Here is a 20,326-nt window from a genome sequence, read left to right as displayed (position 1 = left end):
CCATTTCCTAGGCAATAATAACCTTTTCCTCACAAATGTTAGTGCTTTATTTTCCACAAACTATATGACGAGGGGTTTTGTGGTCCTATCTTATCTAATTCATCAGTCATGTTTGTGCAATCTTCATTTCTAGGAAGCACAGTGAATATTTGAAGGTCCACAGTGTCTTGGGCCGACATGCATTGAGCCGTCCTCTGAGTCATGCATACTGTTCCACACACTGAAAGTCCCCAGGACCCAGTGATAAACTAGAAGGAAGCCTGGTACTGGGTACACTGGTAAACAAGGGATTGACCCAAGCATTAGTCATTTTCAACCCCAGTGTGTGCAGAGCACAGGTTTCAATAGCAAGAAATCAGTTATTTGTGGACCATGTAGCTGAATAACAAGTTTGAAAGGACTCTACAATGGGGATGCTATGAATGAGACTTGCAAGAACATTTGTTTGTTGGATTTGTTTTCTTTGTAACGTCTGCTGGCCTCAGATTTACAGTCCTTCTGACTCAGCCTCCTAAATGCTCAGATTAATAACATGAACCACCCTGCCCAGCTCAGAAGAGAATTGAAAACGCATTCTTATCTGCATGCTAGTTGGGAGGAGAAACAAATTGAGGATAGAAGGAAATCATAGTGAGATATAAGGCAATCAAGTCCTGGGGAAACAAGAACTTAGTTCCCTGCCTAGGCAAAATGGGTGTTTTCTGAGGCTACAAGACTGGGCATCATCAGCTCAATGCTTCTAGAAATTAAACTCTGGGAGCAATGTGGAAGCTTGACTGGCAGAGGGGCATCCTGAGACAATTATCAGGATACTGTTATAGGCTGTACAGGCTAGACTGGGCCTGTCTTTGTGTACCTTAATATAGTTTCTAATTTAGCCATCTAATTTTGTTAAAAAAAATCTAGACCGATGAGCATGGTCTCAGCTAGTGTCTCTCAAAATCTATAGAATGTCATAGATGCCAGATGTTATTTTGTGGTCAAATAAATTTGAGAAACACAGCTCAATACATTCAAATCATTTGTTCTACTTCAGATCTTTTCAAGTCTTTTAGGATAATAATATGAATTAGGAGTTTCTAACACCTTTTTGTGCCATGTGATTATACTGGAGATTTAACTCAAGGCCTGAATACTAATGCTTAGCTTTTTCAAACTCAAGTCTGGAAGTTTACCACTTGAGTCACAGATCTACTCTGGCTTCTAGGTGGTTAATTCAAGATAAATGTCTCATGGACTTTTCTCCCTGGTCTGCTTTTTTTGAACTTGATACTAAGATCTTAGCCTCCTGTGTAGCTAGGATTAAGGCATAAGCTACTCGTACCAGGCTTTCTAACACTTTTTTTCACCAGACTATTTTCCTTGTCTTACTTTTACTGCACAGCGTTCTGAACATTTCAGTTGAAATGAATATTCTTTATAAAACAATGATCAAAACAAAAAAGAAAGTTTTATTGAAAAGATGGCCTCTGAATGATATATCAATTACTCTATGACCTACCTGTTCATTTTATATACACTTTATTATGCTCTTCAAAAGTCTCATTGTTTCTGTAATGACAGTATATGAACATTAAATCTACAAGGCAAGTTTATAGCTTAGTACCTCAGTGCCTGACTCTATTTCAAATGAAAATCAGAGCCCAGCCCTGGAGCCTGTAGCTGGGTTTTACCACAGCAGGTGGTATGATTGCTTTTGCAAGCTATGTTCATTTCATTCTTCAGTACGTGTATGCCATAAAATGTCTCTTTGGGGACCACAAAGCACAAAGCTTAGGCTGTTGACTCAAAGCAACAGCAAATTGGACACTTAATGAAATCCACAGGTGGGAAAAGCCAAGTTCTGTGTGCAAGAAACTGAGCTCACATCGGAGCACATTACCTTTCTTTAATAACTTTTTTCTTTTTTTTTCTTTGATAACTTTTTACTTAGCCTCATCCTATATGACCATGTATACATAGCTTTTGAGCTATTATGACCCTATGCTGAGAGAATTCTGGACATATACTAATAGTTATAAATGAGGAAAAACATGGAGCCTGTGTTTCTTTGGGTCATGCTTACGTCACTTAATATGAATGAACTCCAGGATATGGAAACAAGAGATTTATATTTGTGATTGTTGTTCTTAATGTACTATGTGAAGCTATTTATTTTTTATTCTTTTCCCCTTATGGTTTATCTCATGTTGTTACTATATCTGAATATGGTACCTGATATATTATATATGTTTTTATTTGTTTATTTGAAAAAGGGAAAGGAAGAGAGAAACAAGATGAGTGGGAGGGGGTAGGGGAAGGAAATTGGTAAAAAAAAAAAAACATGTTCAAGAAGTAATGTACCCATTACCTGATGAATGTAACTATAACCTCTCTGTACATCACCCCAGCAATTTAAAAAAAGAACTTTTCCCCACAACTTCACTTTCTTTGTGAATTTCATGAAGTGCCTCAATTATTTTGCACAAAGATGCTCTAATGATATAATGTTGCTGGGTGCTGATGGCTCACACCTATAATCCTAGCTACTTGAGAGGCTAAGATCTGAGAATTGAGATTTGGAACCCAAATCCAGGTAGGAGAGTCTGAGGTTCTATTTCCAATGAACTAGTAAAAAGCCAGAAGTAGAGCTGTGGCTCAGGTGAAAGAGCACTAGTCTTGGGCAGGAAAAAAAAAACTAAGGGGGAATGCCCAGGCCCTGAGTTCAATCCCCATTATTAGTGCGTGCATATACATACATACACACATATAAATACATGTACACTCATATACTCATTGGGCATTTTTTCCAAGTTAAACTGCAGATAAGAGTCTCTACAACTTTTGTGCTCAGGCTAGCTTAGAACCAGGATCCTCAGATTGAAGCCTTCTAAGTAACTAGGATTACAGGAGTGCGCTATCAGAATCTGGCAGGGTTTTCTTTTCCATATGTGAATGACAGGTAAAGATACCTAACTCTATTCAGGATTAATTAGATTAAATATCTCTTATTTAGCCTAAACAAAGTACTCAGGAAGTAGAGATCTTACTCAGATATTTTTATTGTGTAAATGTTAATAGTGGTCATCTCCAACTGATGAAGGTCATGTTATTTATTATTCTTTTAAATACAGATAATGTCAATGAGTATAAAATGCAATCACACAAAGTGGATATAAATACATATTTAGTCAGCCCTCTGTACCTACAAGTCCCATAGTTGTGACTCAACCACCACAGACTGAAAATACTCAGGGAAAAAAATTACATCTGTGTTGAACATCACAGACTTTTTCACTTCTCTAAGCAATACAGTTGCGTTCAATAGTATTTGCATTGTTCCAAGTCATTTAGAGAAGAGTTAAACAAAAGGATATGCATGACAGTCATTCACAAATACATATATACTATTTGCCCCTGACTTTTGATTCATGTCCCTGATCAAGTTTTATCTCTGATGAACATTTCCTTCTTTGATGTTCTATTGTTTTTTTGACAGTCTTGGGGCTTGAATCTCAAACTTGTTTTGATTTGCACTTCTTTTATGGCCAGAGATGTCAAGAGCATTTCTTTATGTGTCTATAGGCCATTCTTATTTCCTCTTCAGAGAAGTTTCTCTTTAACCTACCTTTCTTTGGGGATTTATTTTTGAGATTTAATATTTCTAGCTGTAGGTATACTTAGATATGAGGACTCTTCTTATCCTAAATTGAATATTCTTCCCTGAGATTGGAAGAATTAATCGAGGTCTACCTGTCTTTGAATAATATGAGAAATAATAGCAACTTAGACACAAAATAATCATGTGATCCCAGATTAGAGGATGGATTTCATGTCTTCTCCATTTTACCTGTTGGCTTTGATTTACATTTAGGATAAGGTATTTTCTAGCTGCTAACATCTGTTTTGTTGTTAATTGCTTCACCTACATCACAAGCAGTCGTATTCTTACTGCTCATGTGCCTTATTTAACAGCAATATAATTGGCTAGCATTCATTAGGAGTAACCATTGACTTAGAGTTCTTTGTAGTTCTTCAACTACCGTGAAATGCTGGGATCTTCCTGAACAATCGATTTCATAAGATGCCAAAGTCAGTGCAAAGCTTTCTGAGACTTACTGGGTAGAAATTGAGCACCTTTGACTTGAAATCATTAAAACTGAATAGAATAATACAACTATAAGAACTTACTAAATGTCCTCTTCTCATTTTTTTTCCTTCATAGCTTAAAAGGAGCTGATGCTGGCAATGGCATCAGGGTGTTTGTGCCTGATATTGGAATGTTCATTGCAAGTCTGACCATCTGGCTTGTGTGCAGAAACATTGTTCAGAAGCCAGAGACAGAAGAAGCAGCACAGTATAATTCAGAGTGTGAAGAGGAAGAATTGGTAAGTCTGACTCCATGTGTCTTTCTTCTTTGAATGATAGGGCTGTGATTCATCCTTCTTTGAATGATAGATACATAGAACAGGACAGTAAGAGCTAAAGGGGCAGAGCAGAGGATGGCCAACTATGCACTGGCATGAATGGCCCTGCCAAAGGCATCGCCCCAGACACATGTCCTCTCCCAGACCTCAGAGATGAGGAGACAGATACAGGAGACTTGACATCAGCCCTTCACGAGGCCCTCAGCAGCTAGGAGCCAGCATTCACCCCATGGTTCTTCATCACACCCAAGCAATTGCATTGTATTAGTTCAAGTGCCCAACACCGAAAAGTCATGCACAGAATTCTGACCCACTTGGTCTGGAAACCTTAGTTATTGCAAAATATTCAGCAAAGAAGTCGCATCTAGTGGGTTTTAGTGAAAGAAAATATTAGTTTTCCCTTGAAGTTTTCCCCTGTATCTTGCCCCTCCAAGTTTTATTGCCTTGGTTAAGTGATTTTGAAGATGACTAATAATTAAATATAATCCTATACTTTTAAAGGTATGAGAACTTAAAGAGTGGCACAAATAATGAGTGAACTGTGTGTTTGTTAGCTTGTGGAAAGGTTTCAGACACAGCTGTTGGACCAGAAATGTGTTCTTGTTTCTGTCATGGTGTGTGGGAACAGGTCAGACACCTGTCACAATGTCCTGGGGCTTGCTCTGGAATACTGTTACATGATAATAATAACTTACTATGTCACAAAATCTGAGGTATCCCTCATTTCTACAAAGCCATTGAGCTTTTTAACACAGAGCTTAAATTGACAAAGAAAAAAGTTATTTAAAAATACTTAGACTAGATATTTAACACAAGATACAACTCCCAGATGTTTTTAGTCACAGGTTGTGGGGAGAAATTAAACATGTAAAACTAAAATTAATTGACATTGTTTGCTTTAATAATGTAAACCGCTAAGAAAGAGCTAAAGGAAGAAGGGTTTCAATTATATTAAATGATTTGTCCTTCATAAAAAGGCAGAAAATTGCCTCATATGCTTTAAAGGAAAGTAACTAGTAAAGGAAAGATATAATTCCATCTCATCCTATTGAAACTAGAAACTCTATTGCCATAAACTTTATGAGTTGAAGATATGGAATCATATTATGTGTCGATATTCTGCTGTTTTTAGGGCAAAAAGCTGTAAAGTGTAAAAGACAATTAAAGCAAAGCAGCTTCTGAGGAGATTTTTTTCCCTCAAGTTTACAACTCCTAAAACCGGAGAAAGCTATAAAAGTGATTTGCTTTTGACTTTACAATTTTAAGACAGGGAACTAAAATGTTGAATATCTGGTTTTACATTTGGATTTTACACTATGTACAGTGTTAAGATTCTTTTTAATCATTATTAATTGTCCCTAGTTTGGTGGAAATAAATCCATTAACTCAGGTTTGGTTTGGTCAACTTCCAGCTTTATGCTAGCTAATTGGAGATATGAGTCGCTCAGATTTGTCTGCCTAAGCTGGCTTTGAACTCAGATCTTCAGATATTAGCCTCCTAAGTAGCTAAAGTAACATGTGTGAGCAATCTAACTCATAACTCACGTTTTGCAAGCTTAGGACATTGTATTATTAAGAGATGATAATTTGTCAGTTATTTTCCTATCACAGTTGGAGTTGAAAAATATTCATGTTGATTGAGTTATCTAGCAATGATGGTTGTGTCATATTTCAGACAACTGTTGATTCTCTTCTTTGCTACACAGTGGAATGATCCATCTCCACACCAGAAAAAAACAAAGGCATTAATCACTTAGCACATAGTTGTCACCAATACCTAAGAAACTGTCAAACAAAGCCACTACCCCTTCATACCCTTCTAAACACCCACCCCCACAGTGCTTGCTCATTTTAGTAGCTTAAAAGTTGCTGTTTCTTTATGCCGTTCTTTGATTTGAGAGGTAGTGGGGCAATTTCAAAGTTGGGCTCCTCTAAGACTTACAGAAGCTTAGAAGCTTAATTTGGACAGTGTTTTTGAGGTGAAACAAGTGATCTGTGCCAATCATAACAGATCAGTGAACTACAAGACTTCTTATAAAGACAACATTCATCGTTAATCATAGACTCTGTTTGGCTTGCCAAGGCTAGGGAAATACTTGCTGACCCCCAGAAAGGCAGTTAAGCTCTGAGTGAGGGTTTTACCTCTAGAGAACACATTAATTCTTTCTGGAGAGCATGGGTTAATTCTCAAATCATGTTTCCTCCTGTACCATACCCCATTTTTATGTTTAGGCTTAAATATCCAAAACTTATGTATTATTAATTACATTACCTAAAGATAGCAAAATATGCTAGACATCTTTCATTTCCAGCTTTGAAACTTCTATGGCAAATAGGGGGGCTATTTTCCTCCTCAACTAAATTATAGATACTAATTTTCCATTTTCTTGGCCATTCCAGTCCACTAGATAACTTAAGAGAAACAAGATGCTAGGTGAATTCTTCCCAATTAATCTACAGGGAAATAATTCCTGCTTGTAACAATCTGGACTTGAGTCTGAAAGGAATGGGAACACACAGCCAAAATAAGCAGAAGAATTTATTTTATTTTTCAAGGGCCCAACATACTTCCTCTTGCTTATAACTCTTGGCTTTTACACTCCAGAATGTTTGGTTTTTGAGGATGCTGGAAGAATAGTGTTTGCTGGCATTGTTTCTTCTTTCATTTATCTCAGTGGAGAAATGGCAAGATTAATCCTCTGGAGCCCAAGAGAATTCTTTTCCAGCTGTAGCACTGTTTTAAAGTAGCAGCTAACATCAGGACAGGATTGCTGTCTTTGGGTCTTGGTTGATGTGATAAGGAAGCTTTGAGAAGTGTTCACCAATCCCAGACTTCTATGGAAAGTACCTGGGAAAAGTGGAAGCCACAAAGCCATCTCAGTTGCCTTTGGCTTGCTCTGAAATTGCACAGAAGACAGACCTAAGCAAAGTACCCCATCTCTCACCTCAAAGAAGTTCTATCTGGATAGACATGATTCATTTCCTTTGTGTGTTTTCATTCAGAAACAGATCCACCAGTCAGAGCCAAAAAAATAGGTTATCCTCCAATATTTTGCTTATAAAACTTTATATTGTGAAAGTAAAATTAGGTAGAAAGTGTTATCTCGCAATGAAACAATACTAGACTGATGTCATGTGTATGTTGCTTTATTTGCAACCATAGTTTTGAAGCCTGATGTTTTTAAGCAAATAAAATTTCACGTGTTTTTAAACCACATTTCTGACAGATTCAGTTTTTTATCCAGTAGCAATTACAGTCATATCTTGCTTACTTAGATGTATCTTTACAAAGTTTCTTTAAATTCAATTAACTTTGTATCTTTAAATAGTTATTCAAGAGGATTCCAATTCATGATGTTAATTTATGTGTATATTGTGTAATAATCAGTGTCTCCTCTTCCCTCCTTCTTTTTTCCATCTAGTCCAACCCCGCCTAACCCTTCAAGTCATCAAAATATATCTTTTTAATAGCCAGACAAATCAAACAAATAGAAACATGAAGTATAAAGCATATACTCTTCCAGGTGTCCTTAGTTCACTTGGCAGCCATCCTAGGCAGAAAAGTGTGTTCGATTATCTCCAAAAGCCAGCCCAGGCAGAAATGTCTATGATACTTCATCTTCAAAATAAACAACAAAAAGCAGTGATGGAGGTATGGCTCAAGTAGGAGAGCAAGCAGAAGGCCTTGATACCAGCAAAAGTTCAATTAATTGCCAACATTTGGGGGGTGCAGAATTTAGACCCTGCTAATGTTCTTGGCAAGCTCCTTCTGAATCTCAGGTTTTGCCCTCTGCTCTCTTATCTACCACACCTCTTGGGCTGTGGTGACATCTGAGATAAATGACCAACCACGCTGTGCTTTCTACTTCAGCTTTCAGACCTTAGTTAATGTTTCTTTACAGAGAAAAAATGAGCAAGAAAGGGAGAAATCAGTCTTTATTGATGCCTTCTAATTAGGCATTATACATTTTCTCCATTCCAACCTGAGATTGCCTCTGAAGCCATTGGCTTTAAATTTCCTAGACCTGCTTTTCAAGTAGACAAAGCAATTATTTGCAACATGGAACCATTCAGGGCAGTGAAGAACTGGATAGCTGCCCAGGTGTCTTGCAAATCTTGCATTTTATGACTTGTGCCGAATGAAAACCTGTCCTGTGATTGTTCTAGGGAGGATGTTATTTCCAGGAAAGAAGAAATAAAGGAAGGAAGATAGGAAGGAAGGGAGGAAGGAAGGAAGGAAGGAAGAAAGAAAGGAAGGAAGGAAGGAAGGAAGGAAGGAAGGAAGGAAGGAAGGAAGGGAGGGAGGGAGGGAGGGAGGGAGGGAGGGAGGACAATTACAAAATATTTTTGTCTTATTTTATCCATTTATTGGCCATGTATAACAGTACCTGTTCTCTGCCTTTATCAAGGAATCAAAATGTCAAAGGATTTTTTAGTCCGTGAGGAGATTTCTAAAACAATATTTTTACAAATTCTTAAGGGTATTTTCTTCTGTTCTTGGAATAAATGATAGGTGATTTTATTCAGCAACGTACAAAAACAAAGTATCTGCATGGAAACTTAGAGAAGTTACAGAGTTCCGGGTCCCTTCATGGCAGATTCTGATCTCCCACATGAGCTTCCCAGAATACCAGCTATTGCTGTACCTGCTTTGTTAAGATCATAACCTGTCGTTATTCTCCATACTGCTCTGCATTGGTAATTAGCACCTCTCTCACACTAAGTCTATGAGGATGAGGATCCTTACTATCTTATTCTCTGTTGTAGACTGGAACATGACAAAATCAATGAAAACTGCACACTTCGTAGTGCTCATATGCTTACCAAGTTCATTGACGAAACACTAACTGATTCACACAGAAGCTTGTTCAAAGCAATCCAAATATAAACTGAAGGAATCAAAGAACAAGAATATGACTTAGGTCAAGTGTGGCTCAAAAGTTTTTATCTCCAGAGATATGGGGTGCAGCTATATGTTGGCAGGCCTATTTTTGCTTGTTTTTTGGTTGCAAAGGCAATGTAAAGAGGGGTTACAGTTACATATTAAGGTAATGAGTACATTTCCTTTTAAATAGTATTACTCATCCCTTGTATTCTCCCTTACCCTCTCCCTAGGACTCCCCTCCCGCCAAGTTTTAAAGTTCATTTCCAACATGGTGTCAGTATCACTGTTGAATTGGTTTACCCCTTGTCTGTGATTACCCTTCTCTTTCCCAAATCAGATAAACTTATACACAAGACAAAAGGGTATCAAAATCAGAAACCGTAACCACGAGAAATAAACCAGAGGAGAAAAAAAATGAAATAACTGGGAGAGAGAGAGGGAGAGAATAACCACGAAAACTGTTCTTTCCATATCAAAGAAATCATTTTGATTAGTATCATTTATGTGGTCATAAGTACATAGTTTTTGAAATATTCTGAACCTCTATTAAGACTATTCTAGGCATACACTATTACAAATGAGGGAAACCATGGAGCCTATGTTTCTTCGGGTCTGGCTTACTAGACCTAATATGATTTTTTCTAAGTCTTTCTATTTTCTTACAAATGGGGCAATGCCATTCTTTCTTAGTGAAACATAGAATTCCATTGTGCATATATATTTTTTGATCCATTCATTTACTGAGAAACATCATCTGGCTTGATTCTATATCTTAGCTATGGTAAACAATGCTGCAATGAACATGATTGTGCTGGTAGCATTAGTATGGTCTGGTTTGTGATCATTTAGGTAAATGCCCAGGAGTAGGGTTGCCAGGTTATAGGGGAGCTCTTTGTTTAGTCTTTTTTTCCTAGTCGTGGGGCCTGAACCCAGGACCTGAGCACTGTCCTTGGACTTTTCTCAAGGCTAGAGCTCTACCACTTGAACCACAGCACCATTTCCAGTACCGAGGAATCAAACTCTACCACTAGGCCAAACTCCTGGTCCCTGTTTAGTCTTCTGAGGAGCCTCCATACTGCTTTCCAGAATGATTGAACCAGTTTTCACTCCCACCAACAATGTAATAGTTCCCTTTGGCCACATCCCTGTTAGCATCTGTTGTTATTTTCTTTCTTGATGGTGGCTATTATCAAGAAAACCTTATCACCTGTGGTGAGATTGAATCTCAATGTTGTTTTGATCAGCCATTCCCTAGAAGCTAAGAACATGTTATTCATCCAAAGAGGAGTTCACTTACTGGACATTTCTTCTGTATGGTTCCCACTATGTGTCAGGCGATCTGCAACTGATATCTAACAAGGATTATCTTTATTCTTTTTTATTTGCTTGCCAAGAATTTTTTCCTCATTAAAATCACATCAACTTTGGGAATAAGTCAAGTAGAGCTTTCCAAATCCCTGCAGACAGGTCCAATCCTTTCCACTCACAATGTCCTTAGGATCTTACATTTCAACTTTATTGAGTTATATATACTTGGCTTATTTCCCCTGAGTACTAGATATTCTGTGAAGGTTCTCTGTCTCTCTCTGTCTCTTTCCCTCTGCCTCTGCCTCGCTTCTCTCCTCTCTCCTCTCTCCTCTCTCCTCTCTCCTCTCTCTCTCTCTCTCTCTCTCTCTCTCTCTATATATATATATATATATATATATATCCTTATTGCAGAGGTGATATCCAGTGGGGTTGTAATTATATAAGGCTAGTAATGAGTACATTTCTTTTAAGACAGTGTCACTTCTCCACTCTTTCCTCATTTTCTCCTGACTTTTTTCCCTCAGGGGGTGGGGAGGAGGGAAATGGGTGAAAACATGGGAGGGGGTAACAATATTCAAGAAGTAATATACTCATTTCCTTACAAATATAACTGTAACCCCTCTATACATCACCCTGACAGTAAAATAAAATTTTAAAAAAGACAAAAGGTACATAAATCATAAACAGCAACAAAAGAGAAAAAATAGAATAAAAAAGAAAAAACACCTGGTATATTATATATGCATTTATTTGTTTATTGAAATAGAGAAGGGAAAGGGGAAAACAAGATGATTGGGAGGGGGAGGGGTGATGGAAACATGGGAAAAAACATGAGAAGGGGTGTTAATATGTGAGAAGTAATGTACCTACTACCTGATGAATGGCTGTAACCCCTCTGTACATTACCCTGACATTAAAATAAATTTAAAAAGAAAAAATAAAAGAAAAAGAAGAAAACAACACAAAAAGTAAAATAAAAATTCTTTTGTTTTCAATTTCATAAGCTTTATTTTATATGATCATATACACATAGCTACTGAGCTTTCGTGGTCCTCTCCTAAGGATGCCCTCCAGGCTCTCTTTTCTACTGCATCCTGAACTCAAGATTTCGATTGAAGTAGAGGTTGTGCTTGATAATAAGGTGATGATAGGAGGATAAGTATTGGAGGAGTGAGAGGATGGATGGATGGATGGGTGGATAAATGGACTGGTAAACAGGTGGATTGGTGGGTGGGTAAGTATATTAATGGATGGGTGAGTGGATGGCTGGCTAGCTGGCCGCATGTATGAATGGGTATACAAATGGATGGATAGATGGGTAGATGAATGGAAAGACAAACAAAAGGATGGACAGAGGATAGATGAATTTGTAGGTAGATAGGTAAGTGGATGGATGGATGGATGGATGGATGGATATGGATGGGGAAGAAGGGAAGACTGTTGGACAAACAGCTTTAGCTACACTCAACCTTTATACCTTTATAACACATGTGTAAAGATATTTTTAAATGTTTCTTAATTTATTACAAATGATTATATGAGTTATGTGTTATGTGTCTTTCAGGAAACTTTTGAGACCGGAAAGACTTGTCTATTGTCAGAAGACTGCTTTTGTCTTCACTTTTTTTTTTAATTTCCAGAAAAGCACCAGGATGTGGGATGTGTCATGTAAAAGGGCCAAACTTAGATACTTCCTATAAGAGAAAATAGATTTAAAGCAAAAAGTGTTACTCTGGGGCCAAAATAGGTCCTACAGCTATGAACTTTCAGGTTTAAAGGGTGTGTGCTAGAAACAGGACTGTCAGGACTTACGGCTAACAATCTAGTTGGTCCATGTCATCTTAGTCTGTGCCTGTCTTTTATTAAACTCTCATTGCTCTCTATATGGAGTTTGAAAGAGAAACCTACATATTCACTTTTCCAGGTGGAATAGGCAAGTAATAAAACTGCCTTTATAAGTAAGGAAAAATAATCTTCCCCAAAGCAAGTCTAGCCAAAGAACATAATATTTGCTTCATCTGTGAAATGCTGTCACGTTAGGCTTGCATAACACACGTGATCACTCACAAATAACTCTGCCTTCCTCTCTCCTACTTCTTGCCTTCTCAGAGAATACTGGAAAGGCCATTTGTTGTCTGCTGTATGTCTCAACACCGTTGCCTCCCTTTCTTTGGCTCATCTGTTGAGCTGAGCCCATTCTGCTAAGATGAATTGTTAACTTTTAATAACAAACAATGCATAAACAATGGTGACACTTGAGAAAAATGCTCCCTATATCTCCCAGTCCTTTTGGCTCATTATATGTGAATATGATAAACTTCTAAAGAAATGTTTTAAAGTTTAGTTTTCACCATAGGGAAAAAGAAACAGATTTCCATCAAACATAAAGCTTTCCTCTGGAGTCAGAAGCGTCACTGAAGCCTAAAGAAGGTTACAGAGACTTCTTCAGAATATTTTCTCAGGAAGGGAGTCTGCTGAGCTTTTGCTCAAACAAGTTGTATTCCTACTGTGCTTGTTGTGAATTCCACTCCATTGTAAGATTCACCAACAACAGCTCGGGTATAGGGTCCAGCATGGCCACCAAGGGGCTTTTTCATCACATGCTCCTAGAACCCAATCCCATAATGCTCTAGGAGGTCTGTTTGAGCTGGGTGAACCTTGCTTCTGACCATCCCCAAATGGCCCTTCTTATTTTAGTAGTTGTTCCTCCTAAGATGGGATTATATAGTGTTAGGGATATGGAAACATGAATGCTTGGGTCCTACCAAAAATAATTATGTCCTCTGTGTCAAAAGATTAGAAAAAACAGCTTGTAGTAATTAGGGTGAGATGTGAAAGCTGATTTGTAGTTAGGCTCTTATCTGGATACAGAGAAAAAGAAGCTTTGTATGAAGCTAATTCCACAGCACTATATAAAATGAGAGTTCTACCCTGCTGGGCATACATGGCTCATGCCTGCAATCTCAGCTACTCAGGAGGCTGAGATCTCCTAAAGCAGGGGATCAAAGCTTGGAATCAAGGATGTTTTGCAGTATTCATGGTGTTTTTTTAAAATTTATTTGTAGTTGCTAAGAGCATTTATAATATTTATAGCATTCAATTTGCTATATTCTTGATTAAGTCATGGTATAATCTCATCAAGTCTTGCACTTTTAGCACAGCTATTAGCTGAAATGCTTATTTCTTTGTATTGAGTATATTTAAAATAATCTCTTTTAGCTATTTTGAAATACACAATACATTAGTAAATACAGTGGCCCACCACAGTGTACCATCTGTAACTAGAAAACTTTCTCCTACTCAAGTGTTACATTATACCCTTTGGCCAGTCTCTCTTCTTTCTCTGCACACCTCCCTACCCTCGCAGCTGACAAACACGATTCCACTCTGTGGAATCAACTTAGGAGGTTGACATTAGATTCCCCTATGCTGTGTGAGATCATACAGTGTTAGTCTTTTCAAGCTTGGCTTATGTCTCTTAGTATAAATCCTCTGGGCTCATCCTGTGTCACAGACGACAGGATTTCCTGTGGAGAGCAGCAGCTTTTTAAAAGCGATGAAACAAAGGACTTTAAAAATGTCTTTCTGTGCGCCTCAGATTTTGACAAGGCTAATAAGTCTCCAAGCTTTTTCATTTGACTCTTTAAACTGTGTAGGGTTCACTTCGTTGTACATAGCTCATGGAACCAAGGGAATTAAATCTTTGTATCCAGCTACTTCTTGTTGGCTTAAAGACCAAGTTGTAGTTTTCAGCAGGGACAGATGGAGACTCCAGCAAGCAAGATTTCTGTTAGTAAATACGACGGGGTGAGTCTCTGCTCTTGGAGGGCTCCTGTTTACATATCAGCAGATGAATCACTTAGAGGGAAATCCTGTGGGCATCGAAGCCAGGCCAATGGAGGTGACGAATGATAGTTTTGCCTCCCACCATCTGGGACAGTAGGGAGTTTCAGAGCCCACCTCACTCTGTTCTCTCTCCCAGCTTAGGGTTTCAAAAGCATTTCTAAAAGGGGACCCCAGGAATGTGGTATAAAACTAACAAATGTCTCAAGTACAGTGTGGTCTGTTGATAGAAATCACAGGGAGAAATACCCAGGAGAGGTCAGCCCAATGCATATGTGTGACCTCACTAAGGCTCCTGGACCAGACTTCTATTTGATTTCATCTACATCCGTAGCCATTCTGTAATTGAATCATAAGTTATTTGATAGGAAACTTTGCAGTGTGTTAACTTAACCCAGGAGGCCCTGGATGTGTTCTTTTTTTCCTTCCTCTTCAAAGGAAGTGAGGAAAGAGCTGAAACAAACTTCCTACCAGGAGAGAGACCTTCCCTGTGTCACTCCTCTAGGCACCAGGAAAGTGATGCTATACAGACTGGATTCTAATAGTGATTCTGCCTTAAGTGTGAGGAAAGGGGGCCTCTAGCAGGGAAGGCAAAGAGTTCTCCAGTTCCAGAGGCAAAGAGTTTGTAGGTTCTGGTTCCCTATATCTTTCCCTGCATGATCTGCTTCTAGGCTTCTAGGAAGGTCAGGTGGTCTCAGGTGGGCAGCATACAGGTGAGCCACCTCTAAATTCTCTCTAAGGGAACCCCGCAGAGCCCTCATGTAAAATCTACCAGTGTGCCAGGGAATCCCAGATGGACCATTTCTGTCCAACCCACTGTGCTAGCTGCTGGCTTGGTAGTTCCAGACAGAACTTCGAAACAGTCTTCTAGATGCTCTATCTCAACAAAAGATATAAAGACAGGAATGACTTGGGCTCTCTACCTGCCATTCCCACCTCAGGTTTGGCAGCTTGACTGCCAAGCCATACTCTGTAGATTCTCAGCTTCAACTCAACTCCCCCCCCACACCCCCAAGCATCATCTGCTCCACTTCTGATTGCTCCTTCCCACTCATGTTCATTCCAGGCAACCACTAGAGAACAGAAGTACTTTGTAAAATGAAGCCTACCATATCCTTTATTAGAGCCCAAAGTCCAATCAGAGCAGGTTCAAGAGGAATTATGCATGGACACATGGAATAAATATCTACCCAAAATTTTTGGAAAATTTCATTTGGGAGTTAGAATACTTGTGAGAGAGGGGTGTATGGCTAAGGCCAGAAATCAGGGAATGTTGTTTCTTAAATGGAGCGATCTGAGAGAAATGGAGACCAAGTAAGACAGGACTGAAGTGTCAATGACTAGGCTGTACTTCCACCTACTGTCTGAGGCATGTACAGCTTGCCTAACTCAAAGAGGAAGGCCGAGGGTATGGGGTATAGGCAGCCAGAGGAGAGGTAATCTGATGGACTAGACACAGCTTTCTCATCTTCCCTCTGTGAAATATAAAGCATGGCCAGCCAGTGAGAATTAGAGGAATGAAAATGTAGGAGTCGTACTCTGAGGGAGTGGGAGAGGTTATGGCATGGGACACATTCCCTTCCCTCGGGGCACTCCATAGAGCCTTTGGCCATCTCCCTCATCTGCCAGGAATGCTGTCCCCTGGGACCTCCATATGGCTGGTGACTTTGTGACACTCAGGTCTTTGCTTAAATTTCACCTCCTTGGGAAGGCCCTCCCTGGGTTAGAAACCTAAGTCATAGTCATGTCATGCTACGTGACTTTTTTGAGTAGCATTTATTCCTGAGATGCTTAACTTGTTGGCTTATCTTTTAGTTGTTTACATTTTTGTTGCTGTATCTCTTCATACACACACACACACACACACACACATATAAAGGGGGGGACGGGGGACTGGCCTTATATGTATACAAGCATTGTTGTAAAAAATAGCATGAGATATTTTTTCTGCTTCAGGGGAAAAATATAAAAGCAGTGATCTCTTAATGTTCACAGTTACTAGTTCCAAGATCCCTTGTGGATAGCAAAGTAGGTGGATTCTCAAGTCTCTTACCTAAAGTGCATAGAAATGTGCATCTCCCCACATGCTCTTTAAACACCCCTAGATGGCTTCTAAGTTCAAGTACAATGCAAATACCATAAAAATGGTTATTATATTATATTGTTTAGAGGGAAATGTTTTGTGTATTCAGGATAGACATGGTTCTCTTCAAGTTTATCTCTACTGTGCTAAGCTAAATCCATGGATGTGAATGAAACACAAGTACACAGTTCCAAATACTTGCAATAGAACAGAGTGGAATCCAGTTTACCCGTGTGAACAGGAGTCAGCCCAAGATGAGGTCCTGTTGGGGTGTATGTGTACATGTCTATGCACATATGCACATGTCCAAAAGGTGTGTGCATTTGGTGATAATGTGCAACGGTGTGTACATGCATGTTGGGAAAATCTGTGTAAGTATGTGAGGTGCATCTGTATATGTGTGTATATGTATGTATAGGTATGTAGGGATTGTTTGTGTATATGCATGTGTTGTTGGGGTGTATTTCTGAAAGCATGTATGTGGACATAGGTATGTATACATGTGTATACATATGTCTCTATGGGTATGTTGTGTGTGGGATTTGTGTGTGTATGGCATGGGTGTGTACATGTTGTCTATGAGGGTGTGAGTGTATGTGCATACATGTGTGCATGTGCATTTGGAGGGGAAAGGGTGGAGGTGTATTTATAACCTGAATTCCTCACATTTCCTGTGGTTTGTACCTTCCCTGATCAACAGAAGTTCTCAGAATCCTCAGGGCTACTCAGGATGTCCTTAAACATGGTATTATCCTTCCTGGGTTTTTCCCTCCCAGCCAGGGAATGAAACATGCTGAGGACCAGACACCATCAGTGTGCAAATGTCTAAGCTGAACATCTCCAGAAAGAACTTGTGACATGGAAACCTGGAGGGCCAGGCTTCTCTCTTTCATCTTTGAAGATGTCTGACAGGGCCTAAGTGCTGTGGCTCTGTGGCCAGCTGCCCTGTGCTGCCTCAGATGTGCAGGCTATTGGCCTAGGGACAAATACAAACAGCTTCACAAGTCAGGCAGAATCTTTTGTCTTAGAGTTACTGCTTATATGGGAAATTTGTTAAAATTCCTTACCCTCCTAATGAGCAAAAATAAAAATCCCGACCAAGACTTCAACAAAGTAGCAAGATCCCCACCGCATTGCATTCCCAGTGGGAAGTAGCACAGGGAGATGTGTGTAGATGTGGTCCTTGAGTTTCCCCTACATGGCAGATACACTGTGCTCACCAGGAGCCAGCCAGGGTGGCATCTCTGGAAATGTAAGGGTTAAGAAACACTGCCATAAGTAGCCAAGCAATTGGAGACTGCTCATCTTCTTGGCAGAAAACACTACAGGTGGTGAACTAAGAGATGACCTGTTGACAGCTAGGTGCTGCTGTTTAAACCACCAGAACCTCGAGGGAAAACTAAATTTGAAGACTCAAACCCAGACATCCCCACATTGATATTGTTAATAGATATGTCTCAGTTTCTTCTGCCTATCAAAAACAAGCACGCATAGGTTACTACCCAGGATTCTATGACTAGAGGCATTTCCTAGGAAATGGCTTCTTCAGGATGGATCCAAATGTTTGAACTTCAGTACAGGGCTATCAGAAACCTACGGATAAACTGGTGATCTGAATGCTTCCTGATTGGTGAAATTGACCTTTATGGTTAATTCAGAAATTGGGACCTGTATCACCTACCATGTTGAGTCATCAAAGATGTACACTGGAAGATATTTTGTTTGTTTTCTATTTAGGCTGGAGGAGAAAAAATGGACTCAGAAGAAGCACTAATCTATGAGGAGGATTTAGATGAAGGAGATGGTATGGAAGGAGAGATGGAAGAAAGTGCAAAGTTAAAAATGTTCCGCAGGCTGGCCTCAGTTGCTTCCAAGCTTAAGGAATTTATTGGCAACATGATAACCACAGCAGGCAAAGTTGTGGTGACCATCTTACTGGGCTCCTCAGGTGAGTATGATCTTTACTAAGAATCTACTGAGAAAACAGGTTCGTCTGTAAAGGAATAATGAAAAGCATGGTTAAAGCAAAGAAAAGCAAGGAAACAATTCTATTCCAGGACACTGGAATAACACTGAAGCTTTTTAAAGCCACTCACATATACAAACCACCCATAGAGAGTTCCTTTCCTGTTCATTTGTAGTTTTGGTGTTTGGGGATGTTTTCTCTATCAAATAATCTTTTTTTCCGTATCTAAGTCACTTCATTTTCTGTGTTTAGAGCAGAATAACAGCTCTTCTTCATCCTCTAAACCTTTGAATGGTGATCTGTTTCAATTAGTGATGTGAATGTACCCCTGACTAGTATATTGCAGAGGCATGTCTGTATACATGCAGTCATTTGAAATCTTAATTGAGTTCTCCAGGGTAAGTTTCTTTTCCTTCTCAAGTTAGATAGCAGTCTTCCACCGCAGACACTTACTTCCTTTCAATTTTGGCCACCATTTACTTATTCCATGATAATATTGTCTCATTCTTTGCCCTCCTTCCATCCTGCTGCCCACTAGCACTCCAACTGTTTCCATTACAAAGACAAAAATAAGTCAATTGGCCAGGTGCCAGTGGCTCACACCTAGAATCCTAGCTACTGAGGAGGCTGAGATCTGAGGATCCCAGATCTAAGCTAGCCCCAGGAAAAATATCCATAATATCTTCTCTCCCATCAGCTCCCAAAAGGGAAGCTGTGGATCCAGTGATAGAATCTGAGTGAAAAAACTAAGAGACAGTGCTCAGGTCCTGAGTTAAAGCCATATACTATCACATACCCAGGCCACATAAAATTAAATTAAATTAAATTAAAATAGCTGCTTCTTCATGGGACAGGGCAAGGAAATAGGAAATTCCTCAAGGAATAACCCAATATTTCAATGAGGTAATCTTTCTAAATGGTCAAGAATATTTTAAAATATGTATAAAGGGTTGCCTGATCTTACATGTCCTCTTCTGGAGACCTTACCAGGTAGGACAAAGTTTTCATGAGACTTAAGCTGCCATCATGCATATTATTATAAGTCTTAGTCAACAGAAAAATATAAGGGATTCTAAAGAAAACAATGGAATGGATCTACATATGCTTCCGAAAGACTCCAGAAGAAGAAAGAGGGAAACATTTGAATATAAATGTAAATTCTACAGATGTGAAAAATTGATCTTTTCAGCTCAACTACCATTGGGATAATTTCTTCAAGTGCTTTCTTAGAGTACTTGTCAAATTACTATTTCATGTGTGACTTTTTTGCAATACATATAGCAATATTCTGTTTACATCGATATTGTGGTGAATATTTTGAAAACTGGAGTGATTATTTTCATATGTAGAAAGGAAAATGACATCACTTCCATTTGTACATGTGCTGAGTGAAAGATGAAGTTCTATGACTGTTCCCTGTTACCTGACTGTGTTTCTTTTTCCTTAGGCATGATGTTACCATCTTTGACATCAGCTGTCTACTTCTTTGTATTCCTGGGCTTGTGTACCTGGTGGTCCTGGTGCCGGACTTTTGACCCTTGCTTCTCTAAACATCTGGAATTAGTTTGGAAGCCTGGCCAGCACTGAGAGTTGGATGATAAAGTATTAAGAAGAAAAGGAATAAAAAGGAGTCAAGCAGTGGGGTATTCTGTCTATAATCCATGCTTTTCACAAGGCAGCTATCTGAGGATCATAGTTCAAAACTAGCCTGGGCAAGAAAGTCTCTAAGGTTTTTGTTTTTGTTTCATTTTTTGTGGGTCATGGGACTTGAACTCGGCTGGGTGTTGTCCCTGAGCTCTACAGCTCAAGGTTACCACCCTATCCCTGGGCCTGGA

The 20,326-nt window shown here is 39.1% G+C and overlaps 1 protein-coding gene across 1 annotated transcript in view; it reads left to right on the top strand.

The window, feature by feature from the left end:
* Positions 1 to 20,078, top strand: part of LOC150040028 (piezo-type mechanosensitive ion channel component 2-like) — a 47,731-nt gene extending 27,653 nt beyond the window's left edge. Inside the window, exons 2-4 of the mRNA XM_090327429.1 lie at positions 4,205 to 4,367; positions 18,263 to 18,473; positions 19,939 to 20,078. Coding sequence (XP_090183555.1) covers positions 4,205 to 4,367; positions 18,263 to 18,473; positions 19,939 to 20,078 — 514 coding nt within the window. The remainder of the gene's footprint in view (positions 1 to 4,204; positions 4,368 to 18,262; positions 18,474 to 19,938) is intronic.
* The last annotated feature ends 248 nt before the right edge of the window (positions 20,079 to 20,326 follow it).

Source organism: Megascapheus bottae, unplaced genomic scaffold, assembly GCF_031878675.1.
Source record: "Megascapheus bottae isolate mThoBot1 unplaced genomic scaffold, mThoBot2.hap1 HAP1_SCAFFOLD_87, whole genome shotgun sequence".
Taxonomy (NCBI): domain Eukaryota; kingdom Metazoa; phylum Chordata; class Mammalia; order Rodentia; family Geomyidae; genus Megascapheus; species Megascapheus bottae.
This window is presented reverse-complemented; position numbering and strand designations above follow the sequence as displayed.